Below are 23,940 nucleotides of genomic sequence, written 5' to 3' on the forward strand. Positions count from 1 at the left end.
TCCTGCTTCGGATTCTGTGTCCCGCCCCCCTCTTCGCTCCACCCCTGCCTGCGCTCTCTCTCTTTCAAAAATGAATAAACATTAATTAAAAAAAAAAAAGTAGCGAGCAAGACAAATGTGTCATGGAGCAAAAGGCAGCATTTGTGTGACTTTTCAAGAGCAGAAGAAGTTTTTCGAGAAATTCCTTGTTGGAGGCAGGCCTCTCCCAGCTCCACCCCGGTCTTGCCCCTTGTCGCCTCTGCGTCCTGATACCTTGGTTGACAAGTCTCCCAGGCAACGAGGGAGGGATGCTAGCAAAGCGAGGGGGCTCCTGCTGGGAAAGCGGGGGGCAGGAAGGGGCAGAACAGCAGCCGCCCAACAGCCTGTGAGTCCGTTCTCCTGGTTGCTCTTTGCAGGCGGTTGAGATCTGCAGTCTATGGTTTCATTTGTTCCTCCCCGGATCCCTCGGGGCTCGGGGCAGTTGGAATGGATTGTTTTGAAGGTTTCAGAACTCTAATGGAAATCCTAATACACCTGTTTTCTGCTCTTTGCATACCCATCTATGGCTGTTTGATTAATAAATCATGGGGAAATGAATTAATTATTCCTTAATGATTAGTCTCCTCGGCAGACAACATATTTCAAGGCGAGGGAGATGCAGGGAAGAAATAATAAAGGAGGGAGGGCCTTGATGTTGAATCAGTTGAGGAGGAACGCAGGATCAGAGGCTCCCGAGGGTTCTTTCCAGGCCCACGGACCTTCCGGGGAAAGGCTGCTCAGTGTTAGAGCTGCGGGAGGCTGGTGGCACCAATGGTGGGGCATTGGGGGTGACAGAGGACAAGGGGGGGCACAGTCTCTGCAGGTGCAGGGAGTCGTTAGGTCAAGAGCACGAGGCGGTCGGTATGTGTGAGAGTCACATCAGGGCCATCCTGGCCTCTCTTCCAAGTCGCTGTGCCCAAGGCAGACATTCGAAAACACTGGAAAGACCCAGGATCGAGGGGAAGCACGGCTGCTTCAAATAATACAGCCAGCCGTTCAGCCCAGCGGTTCTCAAACTCAGGTTTGTGTCAGAATCCCCAGGGGGACTTCTTTTTTTTTTTGTTTGTTTTTTACAGTGCAGACAAATGGGCCCAGTTCCCAGAGTCCCTGGTTCAGAGGGTCTAGGGTGAGACTGAGAACCTACCTGTCAAACAGGGTCCCAGGACCACACTTTGAGAGATGCTCTCTTCCCCAATTGCTTCCAACTCGATCTCTCTCTTTGTGGCTCTTCGGTCACCCTTCCCCACCCCGTCCTTTCCCCCATCATCTCCCTCCCTCAGGGCCTCTCTCGCCCTTTTGCTCCCCGGACTCTTCTCCTCTCTCCTCCCTCCTTTTTCCTGCACCAGCCTCCCCACCCCCACAGCCTCCCACACCCAACTCTCTTCCTTTTTTTTTTTTTTTTTTTTTAAAGTTTATTTATTTATCTGAGAGAGAGAGAGAGAGAGTCCAGGTGGGGGAGGGAAAGAGAAAGAGGGAGAGAGAGAATCCCAAGCAGGCTCTACACTGTCAGCACAGAGCCCAACGCGGGGCTCAAACTCCTGAACCATGAGATCATGACCTGAGCCGAAACCCAGAGTCAGATGCTCAACCCGACCGAGCCACCCAGGCGCCCCCCCCCCAACCCCGACCCCCGCCTCTCTTCCTAAGCAATGGGAAACCTGAGTTTCTTGAGGACTGAAATGCAGACAAGACTGGAAGAAAAACCAGTCCAACTCCCTGGCCAGCAAAGGACACTAGTCACAGGCCATTGGGGACAGTATGGGCTGGCCAGCACGCAGAGTTCCCCACAGCTGATTGATAGAGCCGCCTAGGGCTGGTGCAGCCCGGCAGGACGCCATGTGATGGTGGGTAAGGTTTGCTCTCTGGTGCCTGGGGAGATGTAGGAGACGGGGTCACCTGGAGGACAGCCTCCAGGCTCCCAGTTCAGCTTCAAAGATCTGTCCCCAGAAGATCTCAGGCTGGAGCACGCGTGCGTCAGAATCCACCAGAGAGCTTGGTCAACGTGGTTGCTGGGCCCACCCCACAGCCTCTCACTTTGTAGGTCTGGAGCAGGAACCCCCTGGATGGGGGCAGGTGAACCCGGATGAGCTGGTATGGAAGGGAAGCTGGTGAAAAATGGCTGTTTGGTGGCGGGGGCTGACACGGGAGCAGTCAGCTTGGAGAAGGAGGAGAAGCAAAGAAGCAAAGGCCGGAAGACGCTTGTCAACTGGGTGCTTGTATTTCGGAAGCAGAGGTGGGCCAAATGCATATCCAAGCGGTCAGCCTGTGAAGTATCATCTGTATGCACGTTCTTTCTTCACAGGCCGACTTGGGGAGTTTGGGGGCGCCAAGCCCGGCAGTGTGGGGGCATTGCAGAGAAGTGGGGGGAGGCCGTGGGACTCTGTCCCTCATCTCCCCCTCCCTTCCCGGCAAGTCAGCAACTTCAGGTGCTAAAGGATCTCCCAGTAGGAGCCATCTGCGGGATGCCAGAGGGCCTTGGGTGCCCGGTCCTTACACACAGACAGAGCACTTGGTCATACGGTGAAACCTTGGCATTCCCGGCACCGTTCGGTTTCCAGCATAAATGAGTGCAAACGGCTGTTAGCACCTACTGTCTCGCTAGCACGTGTCTACTGGGAACTAACACAGCCCAAGTCTATGCCACATGCTTCTCGGTGCTGTGATGTGAATCCCCGTATCACACACAGCCCTCCCCCTACCACCCGCCCCCAAAGTGCCTAATCTGTTTCACAATCCTTCTGTCGCAAACAAGGAGAGATTGTTGAAGGATGAACAAAGGTGAGGACACCTACATTCAGTCTCTGTTACCACCCTGAGCTTGTCTGTCAGCCTCTCTTTTCCCTGAGGGTTGGTTTTTACCTAGAAGGCTCTTTGGTCCCTCATGCAAAGGTTTTTCCAGGCTGGCCTCGGCAGCGGCCGACTCAGGATCACTTTCCCCCTTTCGCCACCGCACCGTAACGTCACCGAGAAATGAGCTGACTCCCAGGAGCCTCAAGGCTACTGACCGTGGGTGGGCCGCAGAGCCTGGCTGGAGCCACCCTTCCCCAAGGATGCTCGTGCTCCCCTGAGTTTGCGGGTCCCTACAGTAAACTGTAGCACCAAGGTTGTGTGAACTGCTGACTTGCCTATTAGTGGCAGATTTGACTTTATTTTTTATTGTTTTATTTAGAGAGAGAGAGAATGAGCGGGGAGAGAGGGGCAGAGGGAGAGAATCTTAAACAGGCTCCACGCTCAGTGCGGAGCCCAACCCCAACGTGAGGCTCGATCCCCCGACCCTGGGATCATGACCTGAGCTGGAATCAAGAGTCGGACGCTCAACCAACAGAGCCACGCAGGGGCCCCAGACTTGACTTCAAATAGCTTTATAAATGACAGGCACGAAGTTCCTGGAATCATCAGGGGTCTGAAATTTCCAGCTCTACAGTTGATTCCTACCAAGGAGCAGAGATGCTCTCCGTGGTGTTTGACCCTTCAAGAGGTTGTGGGATTCCCAGAAGGCCAAGAATGCTGCCCAGTGACCTTTGATCCTTGAGCGTGTGATGCCATTATTATTAGCCTCTAATTGGCAAGGATCACCTAGAAGGTCACTCAGCCTGTCAGTGGCAGACTCCACTGAGAGTCTGGGTCACTGGAAAAGCCCAGTCGCCATCCAAGGAGGAGGGACTGCAGGGATGGTTCTGGAGAGCCCTTTGGGAGAACTTTCTGGGAGGATGAACCCAGCTCCATGCGTTCCTGCCCGTAGAAACTCGGCCCCTCCTGTTTCCCTCCTCCCTCTCTGGCCCACCTTGCCTCGCCTCGCGTGACAGGCACTCATGCGCTCACGGCTCTGGCATGTGCAGTGACACGGAGCAGTGTGGACGCCTGGTCGGTCACCTGGTCGGTCGAGAGTGTTCTTGGGCACGCAGCACAGCCACGTCTAGGCCTGAGGCACAGTGGCTCCTGAGCACGAGGGTGCCTTACCTCCTCTGGGGCGGCCCTGATTGCTTGTTGTGCCCAAGGCTCGGCAGGGCCCTGAAGAAGCCAGTCAGCAGTTTACGGAGGGGAAAGGGACAGCCTGGGTACCTGGGCACCTGGGCTCCTGGGCTCTGGGCTTCGGTTCTGCATCTGCTGCTTTGCAGCTGCCTGAACTTGGGAAAGTCATTTCACCCGCCGGCTTCAGTCTCTGCCCATCTCCAAAATAACGGGGCTGCTCAAGATCTTTGCTCTTCTTTTTCTCTTTTTAAAGTTTATTTATTTATTTATTTTGGGTGAGAGCGAGAGAGAGAGAGAGAGAGAGAGCACGCGCGTGCACGAGCGGGGGAGGGGCAGAGAGAGGCGAGAGAGAGGATCCCAAGCAGACTCCGTGAGGTCGGCACAGAGCCTGATGCGGGGCTTGAACTCACAAACCGTGGGATCATGACCTGAGCCGAAACCAAAAGTCAGACGCTTAACCGACTAGGCCCCCCCCCCCCGCCAGGCGCCCCGATCTTTGTGCTTCTGTGTGTCACATGGACCAGCAGCCATGGCGTCACCCGGGAGCTTGTTAGAAATGCAGAACCTTTGACCTCTCCCCAGACCTCCTGAATCAGAATTTGCATTTCCCAAGAGCCCCCGGAGATCCGCCAACATTTTAAGTGCCGGTCTCGTGCTCTCTGAGATTGGGCTCTGTTCTCGTGTTCTCTCATTCTGCACCCTAATGGGTCCCCGAGTATCATCCTGGCACACCATCAGTGGCGGACCAAGACTTGCCCCAGAGGGATTGCCCCCAGTTTCCACGTGCGTTGTCTAACCGTGCCCCTCTCCATTCTGGCTCTTCGTTAGGGATCCCGGACGGTTGACGCCCTCCCGCGTGGACCTCCCTTTTCTTCCGGGGGGCTAATTCCAGGGCCAGCAAGTAGCCAGCTGCACCCACGACAGCTATCATCAACAGATTTACTCGAAAAGCGGTGGTCAGACACCTCCCGTCCCACAGAAACACGCCCTCTAATTTGGGAGACGGTCCGGGAGTTGAACCAACAGGCGCACTTAAATGGAGAACCGTCATGCACGCATTTAAATTGCCCAGTAGCAGGTGCACAAAAACAAGGGTGGTGGGGGAAGGTCCCAGTACGGCGTACCGGTCCCTGGAGTGGGCGTGCTGTGGGAGGCGGGAACCCGCCGCTGTTCTGCCCATCTCAGTTCCTTCGGCCCCTCAGATTCTGAGAACGTGTGCTCCCCCTCTTTCAAGATTTGCCTGTCCCGAACAACACAGATGAAAGTCAGCTGTTGCATTTGGCTCCAAGGGAAGGAAGGGAAACCCGTTCCGTTTCTAGGATAAAAAACCAAGGAAAGGAAGTGAACGGGGCCTCCAACACAGCGTCTTCCTAAGGAGCTTCCTAAGGTGATGTGGATCACGGGTGACTTTTCTTTCCGTGCTGACGTTAGAACCTCCGGTAAGAGGACGTGCTTCCTCGCTCGTGGGGAGTCAGGTTGGAAACACAAAGAAATGTCCACTCGGGAGAATCGGTAGGATTACATGTGCGGATGGTCAAGGAATCTTCTGGAGAGGAGGGGAATCTTTTTCCTTAATGGCTTATCTGGAATGTTCCTTTCATGATGGCTTCCGAGCCCAGCCGCGTTCTGAGAGGCTGGGTTGGTGTTCAAGCACAGAACTTCCAGAAGATTCCATGGTGTCAGGACAACCCAGGCACTGTCTCCATCCACAGTGCTGTGCCCAACGTCGAATTCCAGGACTTGCACAGAAGCAGGTTAAACTTCTGAGCAGAGGATGCTGTAAAGCTGTGGCGGTTGAGGAGGATTCTTGCGGGAGCACGCACGCCCCGAAATACGGCGCATCCTGTTAAAGCAGAAAGTCAAAGGTCAAACCTACTTCTATAGCTAGGTTCCTGCCTCATAGCACAGAACATCTGAGGCAGCTTCTAGGGAACACTTACACTTTGAGGGGTGAAATATAAATAAAAAGTACAAAATTAGACCAGGAGAAACATAAATTACATAGGCAGGTCGAGCCCTGGGGACAAGCGCACATCGGATGAGCCTCCGAGCTGGGCTGCGTTTGACTGGACGCAACTGAGTTAAGATAAAAACAGAGTCCTGCTCTTAGGTAGGATCGAGAAACGGAGAACACGAGGACAGCACAGGCCTCGCTAGCTTTGTCAGGGTATCGCCTGGAGGAGGCCTTCCGCTGACTGAAAGCTCAATGTGAGCCCCCCGGGCAGCCTGGCTGTGCAAATGGACGGGGCTGCCTTCATAGCAAACCGTGTGAGGCACGGAGGAGGGCGGCGTCCCTCACACATCGCACAGCATCAGCTACGCTTTGCTTTTGCAGCCAGAGTGTTAGAATATGCCCCTTGGGCCACCCTGCACCGTCCCGAGATGGGTGAGGCGGAGCCCTTCAGGGGCTCACACGGCCCGTCCAGACAGCCGGGGAGGGGAAGCAGCAGCCACACGGCCTGATGTGTGCTTGGGGGAGGCCCCGTTTGGACTCCTGTGCTCACTTCTGGCTGTTAGTCTTTAACGGGACCTTGACGAGAGTTGGCCTCTGAAACCCACAGCAAGATCGCTCCCATCAGAGCCCCAGTTTGAGAACTTGAAGGCTTCTGGGGCCATCCCCGAATGGCTGGGGGGCCAGCCGTGGCGCAGGGGTGCCGGACTCTTGGCGGAGACTGGAACCTTCCGGAAGCCTGGCATCCGTGCCACTCGCGGGCGTCCTGGTGGGTGCTTTGCAAGCCTCTGGTTCCTCCCAGATACTTAGTAGAGGGCATGCGGCCAAGAGAAGACATCTTCCCGGGGCTCTGACGCTGCTCTGTCAGACAGCACCTGTGTTGAATAAATGAAGGAAGCTGTCAGCCAGAGACTTGACTATGTCATTTCAAACCTGTGTGTGGTTCTGAGAGTCAGCAGGACTCAGATTTGGATTCTAGGGCTGCCCTGCCATAGCGCCCCTTCCGCAGGCTAGTTGTGAACCACTGTGGGGCTCCGTCTCCCCAGCCCGTAAAATGGGTGTTTGAGCCCCTAACTGAGCTGTGAGCATCGGCTGAGGTCCTGGAAATAAGAAATCGGTCAGTAAACACCGAGGCACTCATCGAGTCTGAGCTCCCTCTCCTCACCCCCTTCCCTGCACCCAAAGCTAACGGAGTCGTTCCCCGGGCTCTGGATTCCACCCCACGCCCACCTTGGACGTGGCCAGACATCTGTCTATCTTCGGCTGTGACTCCAGTGTCCTCTCCCCCTCTCTCCTGGCTCCTCCTCTCTCCTGACCCTCCTGTTCAATGTTCTCAACCCCCTCCTCTGAAAAAAAAAAAAAATCCTGCAAGATCAGCGTGGCCAGCAGAGCCTGATTCCTGTCATTTCATCATCTCCAGATACGACTGAGGATTGGGATGGATCTGTGCTGGTCCCTTTGTGCATCCCAGTGGCCACTCTGTGCACAGCGCTGGTCCCATTTTGTCCCCACCACCTAAGGACAAAGGCTCACGGCCCAGTGCAGTCAACTTTCCTCAGGCCACTACAGCCTTGTTGACGGCTCTGAGGCCTTCGACGGTCAGTCCCCCATCTTGACACCATGCCCTCCTTCATCCTCTTTGTCACCTGCAGGGTGTCGCTCCCTTATTACCGCCGGGGACCTCTCCGTGGGCTTCCCAACCTGCCTGCCCTCCCCCCACTCCCCAAAAGCAAGCCCGGCTCAAGGTTCTGGCTTTGGCTCCCGTGGGAAGTAATGACGGCCAGGCCAGAGGCCAGCGGACTACGCAGTAAGAGGCCAGATAGAAGATATCGGAGGCATCACGGGGCCATACAGCCTTTGCTGCCATCACGGAGCTCTGGTGTTACCACATAAAGCACCTTAGACAGCGCACGTGTGAGTGAGTGGCTGCGTCGCAGTGAAACGCGACGTACAAAACGGGAGAAGGGCCACATTTGGCCCCCCGGGCCGGATGTGGCCATCCCGGGCCTGGTGCAGAGGTTGTGGACCTTATGGGCGGGTACGCTTGGTTTCACAGCCTGGCACCACCCCTCGTGAGTTCCATTATGTCAGACACGGTAACTTATGAATGGGATCTCGTGCGGAGAAACTTAGGGTTCCCCCTCCTCCTCCCTTCCTTCTATTCCCTGCTCCCCCACACCGTTTTCTTCCCCTCTCTGTCTACCTCCTCACCCTGTACAATCTCATCCACACTCGGGTCTCCAACCCCTCACTCCGTCCTCCTGCCCCGATCTTCCTTCTGACTCTAAAATCTGCACGTTCCACGCCAGCTGGGCCGTGGAACATCCCGTGTACCATTTGCATCTCAGACTCCGCCCGTGCGAAGGAAAACGCATCCTCGGAAGCAAACCTGTGCCCTCCCCTGACCTCCGTCCTCACAGGCATGGCAGGGCTCTCCGAAAGCTTTGATGTCGCCATCGGGCTGCAGGACACTTGGACAGGCCGTCCGCTGGGTCTGTCTCGTCCCACTCATGCTGTCTGTGTCTCCTTTGCTTTCCATGGCCTTAACCTCCTGCCCGCGTCTTACTACCTGCCCGCCGAGCTTCCTGAGCGGTCTCCCTGCCCCCGCGCCTCTCTCCCACCTGCCTGCACCTGCTATCACTGAACAGAGCCCGGCCACGTCCCTCTCCAGTCCCTGAAGTCAGCAAAGCCTCCTCCTTGCTTTCCAGGTGTTGGAGTCCTCATCTTGCCCCTGACGTCCTCCAACGAACACCCCTGACCCACTCACATGTGCTTGCTCGCTCTTTCCGGAATATTCTTTCATTTTCTTTTTTCCTTTCTGCAGTCCTTCCCTGTGGCTCTCCCCAAGAGCCTTCTCTGCCTGTCACATTCTCTCCTGCTCCTCGGGACCCAGGCCAGATGTCCAAAGTCACACACAAACCCCTGCCCCACCACAACCAAAGGATCTCCTCACCTGGGCGCACAGGGCCCACGCACCCGACCGAGCTTATCTCGCGGCGTGCATTTTCCGTGTGCTTTTGTGACGCCCTGTGTACTTACTTTATCTCTCCCTCTAGATTAAACATTCCTCCAGGGATCAGAGAGATGTTTGGCCCTCCACGCAGCCCCAGCCCTGTGTGTGCAAATGGCACCGGTGTGCCGGGCCGGCTTGCCCACCTTCCACCTGGCTGTACTCCCAGCTGACTTGGCCAGTCCACCCGCCTCTCTGTGGGTGGAAAGTTAGAAAAAGTTGATGGTGAAGGACAGGTTTCACTTTCCTGGGCTCAGAGCTGTGAGCCTTGCATGCTCTTGGGCTTTGATTGTTGCCAGTGTGTGTTTCTGGGGTGTGTGTAGCAGGTGTGAGGGTGTGTGTGCGTGTGTGTGTGTGTGTTTGGGGGTGGTGTAGTCATGCACCCTCCTGGAAAAGGACAAGAATCCTCACCTGACTTTGCCTGGGGGCTTATCTCTTTCTACAAGAAATGCCCAGCAAGTGAAATGCAGAGTAGGCATATCTCAGGAGAATATGGCGACTGAGTGATAAAATCAAATGGCGGGTTGTCTCCCTTGACACGCAGTTGGGCTATAAAAACAAGACACTCGTTCTGAAACTCCTGTGGGGGTGGAGGGGAGGGTTGACCTTTGAGGTTTAGTGGCCCAGGTTGCCCTCTGGTCTCTGGAGAACCACGGAAGCCACAGGCTCAGGGCTTGAGGGACAGCCAAGCCTGTCCTGTCCTGCCCTGAGTTCCATACCAGACCTCACGCCAGGGGTGGGACCCGCTTATCTCGGGAGGCGGCGGGTGGGGGGAGTGTCCAAGGACAAGCTTGGAATGGCACATTCGGGTTCTGAATTAAAGGGGTCCGTGCTCTTTTACTCCATTCTGAGAATTGGAGAACTGCCCATCAATCATGAATATGGTTGGAGATTGTGCCCGGGCCAAAGATCATAGAATGTAAGGGGATTGGGATGAGTCATTTTCTGAAATAATGTTTTAGTTGGGGCATCCGGGTGGCTCCCTTGATTGGGCGTCCTGCTTCAGCTCAGGTCATGATCTCATGGTTCTTGGGTTTGAGCTCCACATTGGGCTTTGTGCTGACAGCTCAGAGCCTGGAGCCTGCCTGGATTCTCTGTCTCCCTCTCTCTCTGTCCCTCTCCTACTCATGCTCTCTCTCTCTCTCTCTCTCTCTCTCTCTCTCTCTCTCTCTCAAAAGTAAATATACATTAAAAAAATTTTTAAAAAGAAGAAGTACGTTTTAGCATCAGAACCCGTGTTCACAGGAAGCCTTCCGTGAAAGTTCAGCAGACAAAACTGTGGAAACCCCACTATTCTAGAGGTATGTGTGTGGCAGGTAGGGCTGCACGAGTCCTGCCTGCTTGCTGTCCACCCACTCCAGCCCCTGAGGGGCCTACTCGGACCCCCGTTCAAACCTGCCATGGGTCCCAAATCTCCTACTCTAAAGGGAAGTAATGGGATGTGCCCAAGGTCATGGGGTGGGGGGCAGCTCCATAAGTGAGCAGCCTCCCTGAGCAGCCCTAGCCCACACTGGTTGGTCACTCTGGGCCAGCCCTAGGCATTGCAGGGGATGGAGGGACCAAGGGACACTGGCTTTGAGGGTCCCACAGAACATGGCAGTTTGGGAACTGAAAAGAAGACATTTGCATGACTGTTTAGTGGAAAGTACAGCGGATCTCAAGCATTTAAGTCCCTTTGAGCCTGGACGAAAGTCTCGTGTTCTGGGACGGCTTTCTCACGTAACTACTGAAAAAACTTTAATGACATACACCGTCTTAAGAATTGATCATAACACGGGTGCTTGGGTGGCTCAGTTGGGTAAGTGTCCGACTTTGGCTCAGGTCATGAGCTCACAGTTCATGAGTTCGAGCCCCACGTAGGGCTCTGTGCTGACAGCTCAGAACCTGGAGCCTGCTTCAGATTCTCTGTTTCCCTCTCTCTCTGCCCTTCCCCTGCTTATGCTCTCTTTCTCTCTCTCAAAAATAAACACTAAAAGAATTAAAAAAAAAAAAAGAATTGATCGTAACACCTCAAGTATGTCTATCTCGGAGGAAGGTCTTACCCCTCTGCCATGCACCGGCCACCAGTGTCGTGACGGAATGTCCGTTGCTGGCTTTAATCGTCACTCCTGGAGCGCCGTCCACACATTAGCCCACTTAACCTATGCGACATCGTCATGAGGCAGGGCTAATCTTACCATCCTCTCTGAAGCTGGGGCTGCTGTCCTTGACATCATCTACATTTTACAGATTTGGAAAGTAGGGCATGGGGGTGTGATGTGGCTCGCGCCGGGTCACAAACAGAGCAGGTAAGGAATGAAACTGGATTCAAACCACACGGCCTGGGTCTTGGCCCATGCTCTTCATCATTGGTCTGCTGGACTTCTTTCTATTCAATGCGGAGAGGATGTAAAGGGCAAGGAGCCTCACACTGGGGACCCCTTGTGGTTTGGGTAAGTGATTTCGCTCCCCAGATGAGCTTGAACTGGTGACCATCATCCTCACCGTCACCATCACCAACATCATCATCCACGCCATGGCCAGGGTAGTCTTTTGGAAACATAGATCCAATTATGTCAAGCTCCCAGCCCTGCTCACATCTCCTTAATAACTTCTTATTCTTCTTAAGATAATGATCCAAGTCCTTAGGATGGCCTTCAAGGCTTTGCCTGGCCCGGCCTCTGCTACTGCAGGCAGGACCCTAACCTCCTCCTGCACCTGCCCCCTCTGCCCTTCAGTCTCCCTGCCGTCTTTTTATTTCCTGGTATCCCAGGACCTTTGCTCAAGCCATTACTTCTTCCTGAGAGACTCCACTTTCTGGGTCAGCGTCTCTGTTGACCACTCCCATGAAGTGATATTCCTTCTCTTCCCAGTCTTCACCTGACTCTGTTATCATACCTCCATTAGTGGGACTATTTGGTTACTCTCTACGTCTCCCTTGATGGGAAACTCCTCGAGGGTCGAGACCTTGTGTATCTTATCCTTCAGGCCATCCCCAGTGCCTCGCACGGGGCCCGGCGTGTCTTCGGGAATGAGCAAACACATTAGGGGTTCCTTCTTGCTTCGAAGTTCCATGATGCAATGTGTAAACTACCCCCTTCACTGCCAGTTTGAGGTACCCCAAGTCCTCTCAGTACCCCCAACTCTCAGTTGGGAGCCTGGATCAGTTTGCTTACCCTCTCCTATGCGTTTAGTAAGGGCATAGGACATTTGTAAAAACCACATTGCGTGCAAAAAGCCTTCTTCTGCCTTACCTCTTTTTTTGGCCATTGCAACCACAAGGGCAGGTCATGTTGTCCTCATTTTATAGATGAGGCTACTACCCAATGCAGCCTGTCCACTGTCACCCAGTGATTGAGCGGTGGCACTCAGAGCAGGACCCAGGCACTCGGACTTCCCATCTCTTTTCCTTCCTTTCATCTGCCAGGACCAGGTTTAGGCTACCCTCCCCGAAACCTCTTCAAACGGCTGCTCTGGTCTCTTGGTTCCAAAGGTCAGATGGAATCCCCCAGAAGAGGCAGGATTATCATTTCCTCCTTCCAACCCAGCAATGACCTTTATCCTTACACCCAGCGCTGGAAGGGAGTGCCCGGCTGTGCCAGTTTCCCGGCCACCGGGGGCAGGGGGTTGATGATTGTTATCCCAACCAGGGCTCCCCTTCCAGTCCCCTGGGGGAGAGCTGCCCATAATTCAGGGTCACGGGGGCCAGACCGGCTCTATCCTTGGTGCTTCACGTCCCTGTGAAACATCTTTAACGATGATCTGCCTCCTTGGTCACATGCGGTCAACCAAGCAGCTGGCCCAGCTGGAAAGTGCAGCTCGGTGGACGAAATGGTCCGCCATGGTCTCCTGACCACTGAGGCTCCCAGGCCAGCCGTGGCCGGGTGGGGGTGGGAGTGAAGGATGGGGGTGGCCGCATGGGAGTGTGTGTGAGGAGGGAGGGGGGGGGCGCTGCTGAAAGAGGAGGCAGGTGCCCCGAGGGAGGATGTGGAGGCAGGTCCTCCCCACTGTGGTGTGTGTCCCACCTGCAGGTACAGGCAGGAAGGGAGGGAGAAGGGCCATTCTGGGTGGTTCCCCGCCACCACTCCATCAGTGCTAGGACACACACGGCCACTGGAGAGCTTTCCATTCTCTCCCAGTGCTAGACCCCCTCCCCCCCTGCAGCCGGCTGGTCTTCCAACAGACAATCAAGATGGGCTCTCCTCTCCAAAGTTCTGAGCTGACGGAATAACTTCCTGTTCTGCATGGCGGGACCACTCTTGGCATCTCAGAAATGGAGGGGGCCGTGGAGACCCTCTTTGTAGTCTCCATAAGGACGACGGGCCCCGGAGGGGGAGAGGACAGCCTATGGCCACCACAGGTGCCCACCCAGGTGGGCAGAGCCCCCAGCCGGGGTGCAGACTTCCAGTTCCTTCTCAGCCTCTCCAGCCACCCCGCCAGGCGGGCCTCATGTGCACTCACCTGCTCCCCCGTGGGGCGTTCTGGGTGGGAGTGGAAACACGCCCCTACCCCTCCGGCCGCGCAGCAGCCCCAGGTTCACGGCCAGCTGCCTGTGGAGCCTGCGTCCCTCCTCCTGTGCCCACGGCCAAACTACAAGTCCAGCTTCTCAAGAGGTACCTCGATGTTGAGGGAATACCAGGTGATCCAGAAGAGCAGGCTGAACACCAGGGTCAGGGCCCCCGTGTAGACCAAGAAGTCCCAGTAATCGAGGGAGGCGAAGACGCCCAGCAGCAGAAGGACCAGGCCCACGGCGTCGAGCAGCAGGGCCAGCACAAGGAAGAGTACACAGCGCCCCAGGTTGCATCTTCCCCAGCGCCTCCCCAGGAGCATTGCCCTGCAGCAGCGGGAGAAACCCGGCTGCACCCCTGGGGCTGATTTGCATGGGAGGGTGGCGGTTCTGCCTCCTGCCGCCCGCACCGGCTGGCCGCTGGGTGTGAGCGAACGAGGGAGACGTCAGGCTGTCTGGAGCCACAAGGAAGTACACGCGGATCCAGCTTTATGAGCACGGCAGCCAGTGGGGCAGGCTATTCCTTAACTGCTTCGTGACTCAGGAGTGGTCCGGGCCAAAACACACTGACATCAGTGCTAATGGGACTGGTCAGCGCTGGGTTACGTGGCCGGGGAGGGGTCAGGTGCCCCGGGAGGGATTTTCGGTGTCCGAGAGGGGGCTGTCCCGTGCCTCGTCCCGTGCCTCTCGAGTTCCTGGCAAGTCCTGGCAGGTTTCTGAGCCCTGTGCTGGTGGTGGGGTTTCGTTCCCCTCACCCGTCCGCCCTCCTTTTCCTGGTGCAGAGGGAGGTTTTAAGTAAAAGATGCAGAAGAGACTCTGTTGACATACATAGAGTTTGAAATGGTGCGGTAAGAATCTGTCAGTTCTAGGGACCAAATAGGGACCCAGAGAAGGTGGATGTGCCTCGTGGATGTCTCCATTCTGAAGACCTGGGGACCTGGGGGGACAGACGGATGGGGCAGAGTGGGCGGGGCAGGGGGACCTCTGGCCTCTGGCTGTGGTGCATCGGGCGTGAGCCAAAAGGCGACAGAAGTCGAGAAATATCTGTCTGGTTCTCTGCATCTTTTCCAGACTGACTCGAGGTTTGCCTTATGTCCCGCGGACACTGCTCACTCACATCCCCGAGGGGTGATGTAGCCGTGTCACTGTGGCCGCTCACAGGGTGTGCGGCCTCCCCTCTGTCCCTGGTTCACTGCGGGACCTTGGCCTACACACCAGACGTCTCTGGGACTCGGTTTCCCCCAGGCATAGTGGAAGAAATAATTTCCACTCTTTCTCCTGCCTTCTCTGGTCGATGAGAATGAATAGACAGCTCTGACTTTGTTCCCTAGTGTGAAATAGGCCAGGAGGAGTGAGAAACTTCCAGAAAAAAGGTCCTGGGCGGGGGGAGGAGAATTAATGTGTTACAGATTTTAGGATCCAAAGCTCCAGGAGACTTGACTCAGGCCAAGTAGCTGATCTGGAGCATCTCCAAGTGAGAAGTAGCTGAGGCTACTCCCCCCCCCCCCCCCCCCCGGTGTCTGTCTCCTTTTCTTTTTTTTTTTTTTAATTTTTTTTTAACGTTTATTTTTGAGACAGAGAGAGACAGAGCATGAATGGGGGAGGGTCAGAGAGAGGGAGACACAGAATCTGAAACAGGCTCCAGGCTCTGAGCTGTCAGCACAGAGCCCGACGTGGGGCTCGAACTCACGGACCGTGAGATCATGACCTGAGCCGAAGCCGGCCGCTCAACCGACTGAGCCACCCAGGTGACCCTCCTTTTCTGGATATATGCTCAGAGGCAGTTAGGTATCCACACAGGAGCACCTCCAGTGCTGGAGAGGCTGACAGCCCTCCCATCTGCTGCCTCCAGCCCCGACCGGGAGAGTGTCTCGGGAAGAACGGTGGGCGGACGGCAATGCCCTGTGGGGGGCAGGCCAAGAGTCTGTGCCGTGGAACCCCGGGTGCATGTGTGCAGGTCTGGCTGTCCGCAGGCTCCCGGGTGCCTTTGCAGAGGAGTCCCGTGAGCCTGCGAACGATTTTACCATGAAGACTTTTATGTGCCCGAGAGTCTCTTGAGTCCCGGGCCCTCAGGTGGTTGGTCACCGTAATCCTGTCTGACTTCGGGTGACAGGTCAGAGAGAAGCTGGTGACCACTTTGCCACTCAGCCCCAGCTCGGCACCCCAGGTCTTCTCACCATGTTTATTTCTACTGTTTTCGCGCGCACACACACACACACACACACACACACACACACATCCAGCTGAACAGACTCTGACACATTCCCCAGCAAAAGGAACAAAATCGAATCAAAACCACTCGCAATTTCGTGTCCAGAGCTAACCAGCACACGTCACTTAGCATTTATCCTCCAGAACCGTAAACACCCCTCTTCCGTCTTAGGGAAAGGGGCCGCGTTGCGCACCCTGTCCTGCGGCCAACACGTGGCCGTTCTTCCGCGGGGCTAAACGGGGCGGGTCGGGGCGGCGGGGGGTGGGGGGCCGGGGGACCACCCAGGTCGCGAGAGCCCTGGGCACCGCCCACCTCCGCGTCTCTGCTCGGCCCATGTGCCAGGCCCTCGAGATGTTTACACAGCTGGGACAGACTGGGATGGCTGGTGGAAAGCCAGGTGACAAGGGAGCCCTCTGAGTGGGGCCGCTCAAAGAGGAGGTGGGAATAGGAGGGGGAAGGAGGGCGTGGCTGGCCCTGGGGACACTGAGAGTGCCAGGCACAGCCCAGAGCAGGGGCGGGTCACCAGCAGGAACGTTCACTTGACTTGATTGACATAGCCCTGTCTGCGGTGCTCGCTTTTAACAGAGCTTCCCGGCCCTGTTCCCTCATCAGGTGTAGTGGCCACTGTAGGAAATAGCTGTGTGAGGTCCCTGGGTGGCCCAGAACGCCAACGTGGGGCTTCAACCACAGAAACTTCTAGAGGAGGGAAGTCTGAGCTCTGGGCGTCATCAGGGTGGGCTCCCTCTAAGGGCTGTGAGGGAGAATCTGTTCCCTGCCCCTCTCCTTGCTTCTGGGGGTTTCCTGGCAGCGTTGGGCTTTCCTTGGCTTACAGGTGCATCACCGTCCTATGCGAGCGTCATTCTCTCTGTGTCCAAATTTCCCCTTTTTATAAGGATACCAGTTATGTTGGATGAGGGGTCTACTCTACTGTCATTTGACCCCATCCTTTTTTTCTTTTTAAGTTTATTTTGAGAGAGAGGCAGAGAGACATGGAGAGAGAATCCCCAGCAGGCTCCACACTGTCAGTGTGAAGTCTGACATGGGGCTCGATCCCGCGAGCCGTGAGATCATGACCGGAGCCAAAGTCGGACGCTTAACCGACGGAGCCCCCCAGGCACCTCTGAGACTGATACACACAGTGTGAAGAGTTAGGAGACAACGCAAGGAGACAAACGGACATCTGTGTGCCTTCCGAAGCACAAACACAGTGTGTGGGGCACGTCCACGGGCCCCGCTCCTGGCCTGTGGCTTCCAGATTTGGTCCCTGATGCCCCCTCGGCCCCCTCTCTTCTGAGACTTCTCGGGCTGCGGGGTCTGTCGCTGCCTCTGTGGCTCAGAGAGGTTTGTCCTCTCCGAGGACAGATATGCCTCCTCTTGGCAACTGACACCTTGTTGCTCCCGTGGAAAGTCATCACGATCTGTCCTCTCCCTGTGATGTCACCAGGATGACAGTGCTCACATGACCTGGATGCTCAAGGGCAGGCTGAGAACCGAGGGACCAGGGACAGGCCAGCCTGGCAGGCTCAGCTGACACAGAGTCAGTTGCCGGGGCATGACAATCTGAATGACCGAGGCGCAGTCACCACCCGAGTGTCAGGGCTCAGATGTTGGGCGGGCATAGCCACGCCAGCCTGTGCCACTCACGAGCTGTGTGACCTCGGGCAAGTCACGTGCCCTCTCTGTGCCTCAATCTCCTCATTGTAAAATGATCCCTTGTCCCACAGGGTTACTGGAGAGATTACATGAGTTCACAGTTGTAAAGTGTGCTTAGTACCTGCACACGGTGACATTGACAAGTGTTACCATTGTGGTTGTCAGGACATCTTTGCCTTCCTTCCGCCACGATGATGCTTCTGTAGGGAAAACCCCAGGTTGGAAGGGACCCACACTGACTGTCCTGCTCTAGCATTTCTCCCCTTGATCGAGCTTGGCTTCCCCTGTTCTCCTGACTCTCCTGATACCCAGTGGGTCCAGTTAGGACACCCTGAGCCCTCTCTCCATCCTTACAGCTACAGATGCGACCTTGATGGGGACCCCTTATTCTCATGAAATGCTCTTCTGGTCCCCAGTCTCTTTATCTGCCCCATTCTCACATCTGTCCACATTGCCCACTGGCCTAATCCGGCATTTCTCAAGCCCTTGGCATCCACGTGCTACGCCCAGGATTTGGCCACAGCTGCGGTCTGCTTCTGTCATTTGTTATAGAAAATCATATTAATGTGTTAATGTGTCACTACATGGATTTGTTCATTTTACTGTATCTTGTTAATGATTTTCTTAAAATCTTGTTAATGATTTTTTTAACTTCAATGAATTATTGTCACCATCAGTGGAAAACTTACTTGGAATAGACAGCAAGTATTTTAGAATATACACTCTGAAAACAAAACACTGTAATTAAACTAGACCAGAGGTCCTCAAACTTTTTCTGTAATGGGCCAGATTATTAAACATTTTAGACTTTGCGGGCCGTAAGGTCTCTGTTAGAGCCACTCAGTTCTGCCATAGTAGCAGAATGAATGGTGTGGCTGTGTTCCGATAAAACTTTATTTATAAAACCAGGTGGTGGGCCAGACTCATCAACTCCTGAACTAGCCGCTGTTGCAAGTTGAAGGTGCTGAACCCAAGGCCTATACTTTCTTTGTCAAATAAAGGCCTGAAGTTCACATATTTCAGAGGCGATATTTGCACCGTGTCGCGGAGAGGTTTTGTCCTTGGAAATCCTATAAAGGACCGGATGAGAATTAAAATGGCTATGCCTTTTGAAGTGAACCTGTGTGCCAGCTAAATGTGTTTCATGTGCCCCTGGGGGTACGGGGCTAGAATTTGGAAAAGCATTGACACTGATCAATCGGTCTCCAATCAGTCTTTACAGGCTCTCGCTTTTTCTCAGGGTCGGCATTTTCAGAAATACGTTGGTGCTTACCTGAGGAGTGTCTGACAATTTTCACAGCTCTTCATTCTTCCTCTGTTAAGGAGGCTTGAGAGACTTCCCCGGAGTGAACATCCTGGCCTTCCAGAATCCATCTAGCTGCTACCCACAGGCTCAGCAAACATTCCAGCTCTCTGCCCTGGTCTTCCTGTCTTCTTCCCCACCGGCCTGATCTAAGCCCTCATCATTCCCATCCAGACCTCTAAATGCAAATACCCCCCCTCCCTCTCTTTCTGCCCCCAGTCCCCAGGCCGGCTCTCTCCCCAACATCCTGGAGAATCAAGTTTGTTTCTTTCTCATTCCCATTTAATCTTTAAAGTTTATTCTCAAACGTTTAATTATAGCAAAATATGCACAACCCCAATTTAGCATTTCAACTGTTTTTTAACTGTGTGGCTCAGCGGCTTTAGGTACATTCGTGCTGCTGTGCGTCTCCAGAACGTTTTCATCTCTCCAAATGAAACTGTGTCCCCAGGGAACACGGACTTCCCATCCCTCTTTTCCACCAGCCCCCCCACCCCACCCCGGCCCCCACCCTTCTACTTTCTGACTCTAAAAATTTGATTCCTCTGTTAGGAGTGGAATCAGCAGTATTTGTCCGCTTGTAACTGGCTTATTTGGCTCAGCATGAGGTCCTCAGGTTTCATCTCCATCAGAGCATGCGTCAGAACTTCCTTCCTTTTAAAGACTGAGTAATAGGTCATTTTGTGGATCCATCCACCTGTCACTGGATGCCTGAGATGCTTCCACTTTGTGCCTATCGTGAATAATCCTGCCGTGAACATGAGTGCACAGATACCCGTACGATGAATCCCTGATTTCAGTTCTTTGGGGTGCGTGCCTACCTAAAAGTGAAATTGCTGGGTTAATTCGATGGCTCTATGTTGAGTTTTTTTAAGGACCCAGCATACCGTTCTCGGCCATGGCTGCACCATTTTCCATTCTCGCGAGCGGTGCGGAAGGGCTCCGGTCTCCACATTCTCTCCAACACTTGTTGTCTTCCGTTTTGCTTATTTTTGTCATTGTTGTTTTGATAATAGCCATCCTCATGGGTGAGAAGTAGGTTCCTATTTGACTTGATAGTTGCTTTTATAATAGTACCTGGTACACTTGTGGAGGTCGTTTGTCTAGTTCTCCATGGTCCTCATTCATAGGCTGGACACCTTTCCTGGCCAGGGAGCAGCTCGCCTCCTTGTAACTAACACCCAGTGTTTATTGAATGGTCCCTTTCATAACTCCCAGGACTCTCTGCTCTTGGGAAAGCTGAGTGTCTCACCAGAGTTGCTACAGCTCCTCCTGGATCCTATCTTTCGTCCCCCACCTCCCCATTTCTAAGCAGGCAGTGCTCCTGCAGCCCCCCTCCCAGAGTAAAGCGTCTCCACGGGAATACCTTGAAGCCTTATCAGGCAGGGAAAATGGTGTACTGCACTCCTACTTGGTTGCTGCCCACACCCGTTTAGTTTTGTTGTCTATTTCTGCCGGCACTCAGCTCTGAGTTAACTGCTGGGCACGTAGTCAGAGATGTCAGAGCTGTGGATCCTCAGACATCACCACCAGGGTATCTGCTGGGTTTGGTGCCAGAATCCATTTTTCTGTTTAGCATTTTTCTTGCCGTGACTTGTCTGCCCTGGGAACAATGAGCTGCAAAGCCTGTTTGCAGGGCTCCAGGGTTAAGCCGTACGGGGCTCGGTTGTCTGTGACCCCCTTGCTCTCCCAGCCAGGTCCCGAACCAAGCTCCAGGGACTCTGCTTGGGTGAGCCCCAGGGCCAGAGCCTCGGGCCTGCCCATCCACTTCTGCGCTCTGCTGGGAATCGGGCTCAGCTCTCTTGAGCTGCCGATGCATCTTTAGTTGCAAAATCAGTGCTAAGTGAGCAAGAGGAAATAAAGGGCCATGTTAACGTCTTCCTCCCAAGAGCATCGGGGACCCGTTGGAGCGTCCTGAGGAGAAGGTGAAGGGATCCATATTTTTAAAAGAGGGTTCCCGCTACCGTGGGGAGAGCAGTACGGAGGGGGCCAAGAATGGGCACCTGGCAAGCAGCGAGCAGGGAAGAGGTGGGGTTGGTGACAGTAGGAATGAGAAGAAGTGGATATGAGAGATAACCGGGAGGTGAAATCAACAGGACGTGACGACACATTCAATGTGGGGATGGATGCGGGAAAGCGAGGGGGCCACTGCTGAATACCAACCAGGTTTCTGTGTTGTACAGCTGGATGCCCGAGGTGCCTCCGGTGATGAGCTACACCGGAAGAGGGGCTGGGGTGGCTGAGAAGCCATGATACGCCGGCTGGGGGCTGGAGCTCTGGGCTACGCACATGGGCTTGTGGGTCCGCGGCAAACTGGTGGTGGGGAGGAGATTGCTCGTCTCCTTGAGATCTCGCACAGTTCGAGAAGACGCGGGCCGGGTCTCGACGATCTCTCCCATTTCACGGCTGGGTGGAGTAGAACTAGCCAGCTAAGGAGACAGGAAAAGAATGCCTAGAGAGGTGGGAAGAAACCACGGGCTGGTTCTAACTTGAATCCAAAGGAAGAAGACGTTTCAAAGAGAACAGAGTGGCCAGTTGTGTTGAATGCCTTTGAAAGATCAAGTCGGCTCACATACCTTCCCAGGGTTCAATCAGCAGGAGGGGATCCTCATCCCTCCCTCTCCCCATCCTCCCCCTCCAAATGGCCTCATCTTCCCCTCCCTTGTGCCACACACCTGCTTGTTGTCCTCCTGAGCACTCGGCAGCTGGGGCTGCAGGCAGGTGGGCTGGGGGGGGGGGGGGTGGTGTTGAGCAAGTGCTTTGACCCTTCTGAGCCCAGGCAGAGGAAATCGGCACGCGAATTTTTTTTTTTTTTTTTTTTTACCTGTAGGATGAATGCGAACTGGGAGACAGGTAATGGAGAGTCTACGGGAAGAAGCAAAATGCCCAGGACCCTGAAGAGCCTAGCTTTCAGGGATCTGAGGTGCCAGCCTGGAGGGGAGGGTCTCTGGAGAGCTGGGGGAAATCCAGCAGGCGGGCTAATGCGCTAACTCGGACGATTTGAAAACAAAACAGAGCATTCCTCTACAGTGGGGATATGGAAAATCCCACTGAGATTTCAGAATTTCAGTTATAGTGGCCAAAGAATGTTTCCTTAAGGATTTAGAAGAGCTCAGTAGTATATTAATTAGTAAAAACAATAAATTATTAAGTAATTAATAAAAATTAATGAGTGAGTTGGGTTAATTAATAAAAATTAACGAGTGAGTGATAAGAACGCTTAACACGAGGCCCGTCCTCTGAACAAATGTTCACACGCACAACACAGAAGGAGGGAAGGGCGGGGAACAGAAGGAGACCAGCGTCTCTGCTCAGACCCATCTGTGGTTGTGTCTACAGAGCAGGCTGCTCCCCACACAGCCAGGGGTTGGTCCTCAGCTTCCCTGGGCATCCATGCCAGGTCCTGGGCACGAGGCCCAGGGCTCAGGACACTTGGCCTCCGTGGCCTTGCACTGGGTTCTTTGGGACCTGCTCTCTTGAACCCACGAAGAATTGTGGAATATCTCTTCCCAGGCCCTAAGAGCACTGTCCTCACCAAGCCAATGGCTGCTTTTGCTTGCTGGAGACGGAACGGGGATAGGATGGGAGTGGGGGCCGAAACACACTTCTCCGTGGGTCCCTTGTCCCTCTGTGCGTGACGTCTTGTAACCTGGGGCACGTCTGAATTTCAGCTCCTTCACCTCTAAAATGGGAGTAGTAATACTTACCTGCATTACTCCTACGCAGAGCCCTTGTAAGGACTGTCACTACCCTTACACTTAACAAGCACAGAGTTCTCACTACAGAGAGGACTCACTTACACATAAAGCACAGAGAATCGGCAAGGCCTGTGACCCCAGGATACTTTAAGGAGGGCTTCCTGGAAGAGGCAGCGTTTGAGGTAGGAGTCAGCTAGATGGAAGAGGGGATCAGAATGGTGTAGGCCCAGGAAGGAGCACATGGAAAGATGCAGCGGCGTGACGTCGTGGGAGATACTAAGCCGTGGGTCTGGGGTACGGGGTGAGTGGCCGGGAAGTAGGTAGGCTGGGGGAGGAGCGTGACTCCGCAGGAAGGACTCAGCTAAGTGAGGGAGTGTGAGTCCCATCTTGTTATAGGGTGAGAGCAGGTTCAGGAGCAGGAGTGGTGACGTGATCAGAAGCACCTTCTAGAAAGACAGCTGGTTGGAATGTGGGGAGTGGATTGGAGCGGGACGAGCCTGAAGGCAGGGAGGCTGATGGGGGCACCGGTGACTTAACCCAGGGGCACTGGGACTTGGGAGAAGGGGAAGGGAAGGGCCTCTAGGTACTTGGGAGACAGACTGCGTGTGGGGCGTGTGGGAGAGGGAGGCCAGCCCAGGTTCGGGATTGGTGGGTGAGGTTGCCCTCCGCTGACACACAAGTGGATCTGGACGAAGCGGTGTGGGGACACACAGTGGCTTCTTCCAACACCGGTCAGTGTGCGTTGAGGGCTGTCCGGGTTGGGACGTGCTGTCTGGAGCTCAGCACAGGTGTCCACAGCAGTGGCCGACTCGGGTGACATTGACTGAAGCTGGAGGTGGGGGGGGGGTGCGGTGCAGGCAGCAGGGAGGCTGGGGGTGACGGCAGAGGGAGGGAGACCAGCACAGAGGGATGGAGGGCTGAGTGGGTACCAGGAGGAGGAGGAGGGTCCCGGACGGGCGTGTGTGGCCAGGGAGCGGCCAGAGCAGCAGAAGGACCAGCAGGACAGGCACCGCCCAACAAGGCTGCAGGCCGACAGCATGGCGCCCCTTCCCCACAAGGTCCCCTTCCGGAGGGGGTTGGTGTGGGACTCACACCCGGGTGGGGGTGGGGAGGAGAGCCGGGAGGGGAGGAGGAGGAGAGATGGTTTCTCCAACACCCACACGGCTTCCTTCCTCGGCCCCCCTTTCCCACGTCCTCTTCTGGAATGTTCTGCCCCCAACCTTGCCTCGGTGGCCTCCTTCTCGTCAGGCCTCAACACAAAGCTCCCCTCCCTCCCTCCGTGGCCCGCATCACTCTCTGACACCGGCTTGTCCGTTTGACGATGGCCTTGTTCACGGCCTGTGTGCCTCTGGGAGGGAGTGGGGGTGAGGGGGAAGCTCTGTTTGGTCCACCCCCCACCCTCGACTCCCAGTGCAGCGTTCCCAAGGTGCTCAATAGTGTCGTGTCGAAAGGATGAAGGGAACAATGGCGTCTTTCAGGGACCACGTGTGAAAGGGCCTGGTGAGCCATCCCCAGGCCCTTCCCAGGCCCGCGTCCACGCCATCCGGCAGGCTCCTTCTGCGGCGGCCACGCCCCTGCCCCCCACCCCCAGCCTTCCCGCCTCCCTCCCCCCCACCCCCAGCCTTCCCGCCTCCCTC

General features: G+C 55.1%; 2 protein-coding genes across 7 annotated transcripts in view; one reads left to right on the plus strand and one right to left on the minus strand.

Annotated features, from left to right (window-relative positions):
- The window catches only part of ADPRM (ADP-ribose/CDP-alcohol diphosphatase, manganese dependent), a 291,610-nt gene that overhangs the window by 82,229 nt on the left and 185,441 nt on the right, over positions 1 to 23,940 (plus strand). Inside the window, exon 5 of one of the 5 annotated variants that reach the window (XM_047832683.1) lies at positions 21,436 to 21,685. The exons of the other annotated variants lie outside the window; for them this stretch is intronic. Within the exon in view, the coding sequence (XP_047688639.1) occupies positions 21,436 to 21,440 (5 nt within the window). The 3' untranslated portion in view covers positions 21,441 to 21,685. Of the gene's footprint in view, positions 1 to 21,435; positions 21,686 to 23,940 lie in introns of those variants that run through there. 5 annotated transcript variants of the gene reach the window in all.
- Positions 4,423 to 13,888, minus strand: TMEM238L (transmembrane protein 238 like). 2 transcript variants are annotated; one of them, XM_047832687.1, is made up of 2 exons: positions 13,392 to 13,888; positions 4,423 to 6,816 (listed from the first exon to the last, which is right to left on the minus strand). In XM_047832687.1, exon 1 carries the CDS (start codon positions 13,758 to 13,760, stop codon positions 13,521 to 13,523), a length of 240 nt encoding a protein of 79 aa, XP_047688643.1. In that variant the 5' UTR covers positions 13,761 to 13,888; the 3' UTR covers positions 4,423 to 6,816; positions 13,392 to 13,520. The 2 variants fall into 2 exon arrangements, with proteins under 2 accessions (XP_047688643.1, XP_047688644.1); XM_047832688.1 differs by having other exon boundaries at positions 12,185 to 13,888.

The sequence above is a fragment of the Prionailurus viverrinus genome, chromosome E1 (assembly GCF_022837055.1).
Source record: "Prionailurus viverrinus isolate Anna chromosome E1, UM_Priviv_1.0, whole genome shotgun sequence".
Lineage (NCBI taxonomy): Eukaryota > Metazoa > Chordata > Mammalia > Carnivora > Felidae > Prionailurus > Prionailurus viverrinus.

Bases quoted from the DNA above. Each gene is read 5' to 3' on its own strand.
- TMEM238L (XM_047832687.1), bottom strand. From the start codon at position 13,760: ATGCTCCTGGGGAGGCGCTGGGGAAGATGCAACCTGGGGCGCTGTGTA.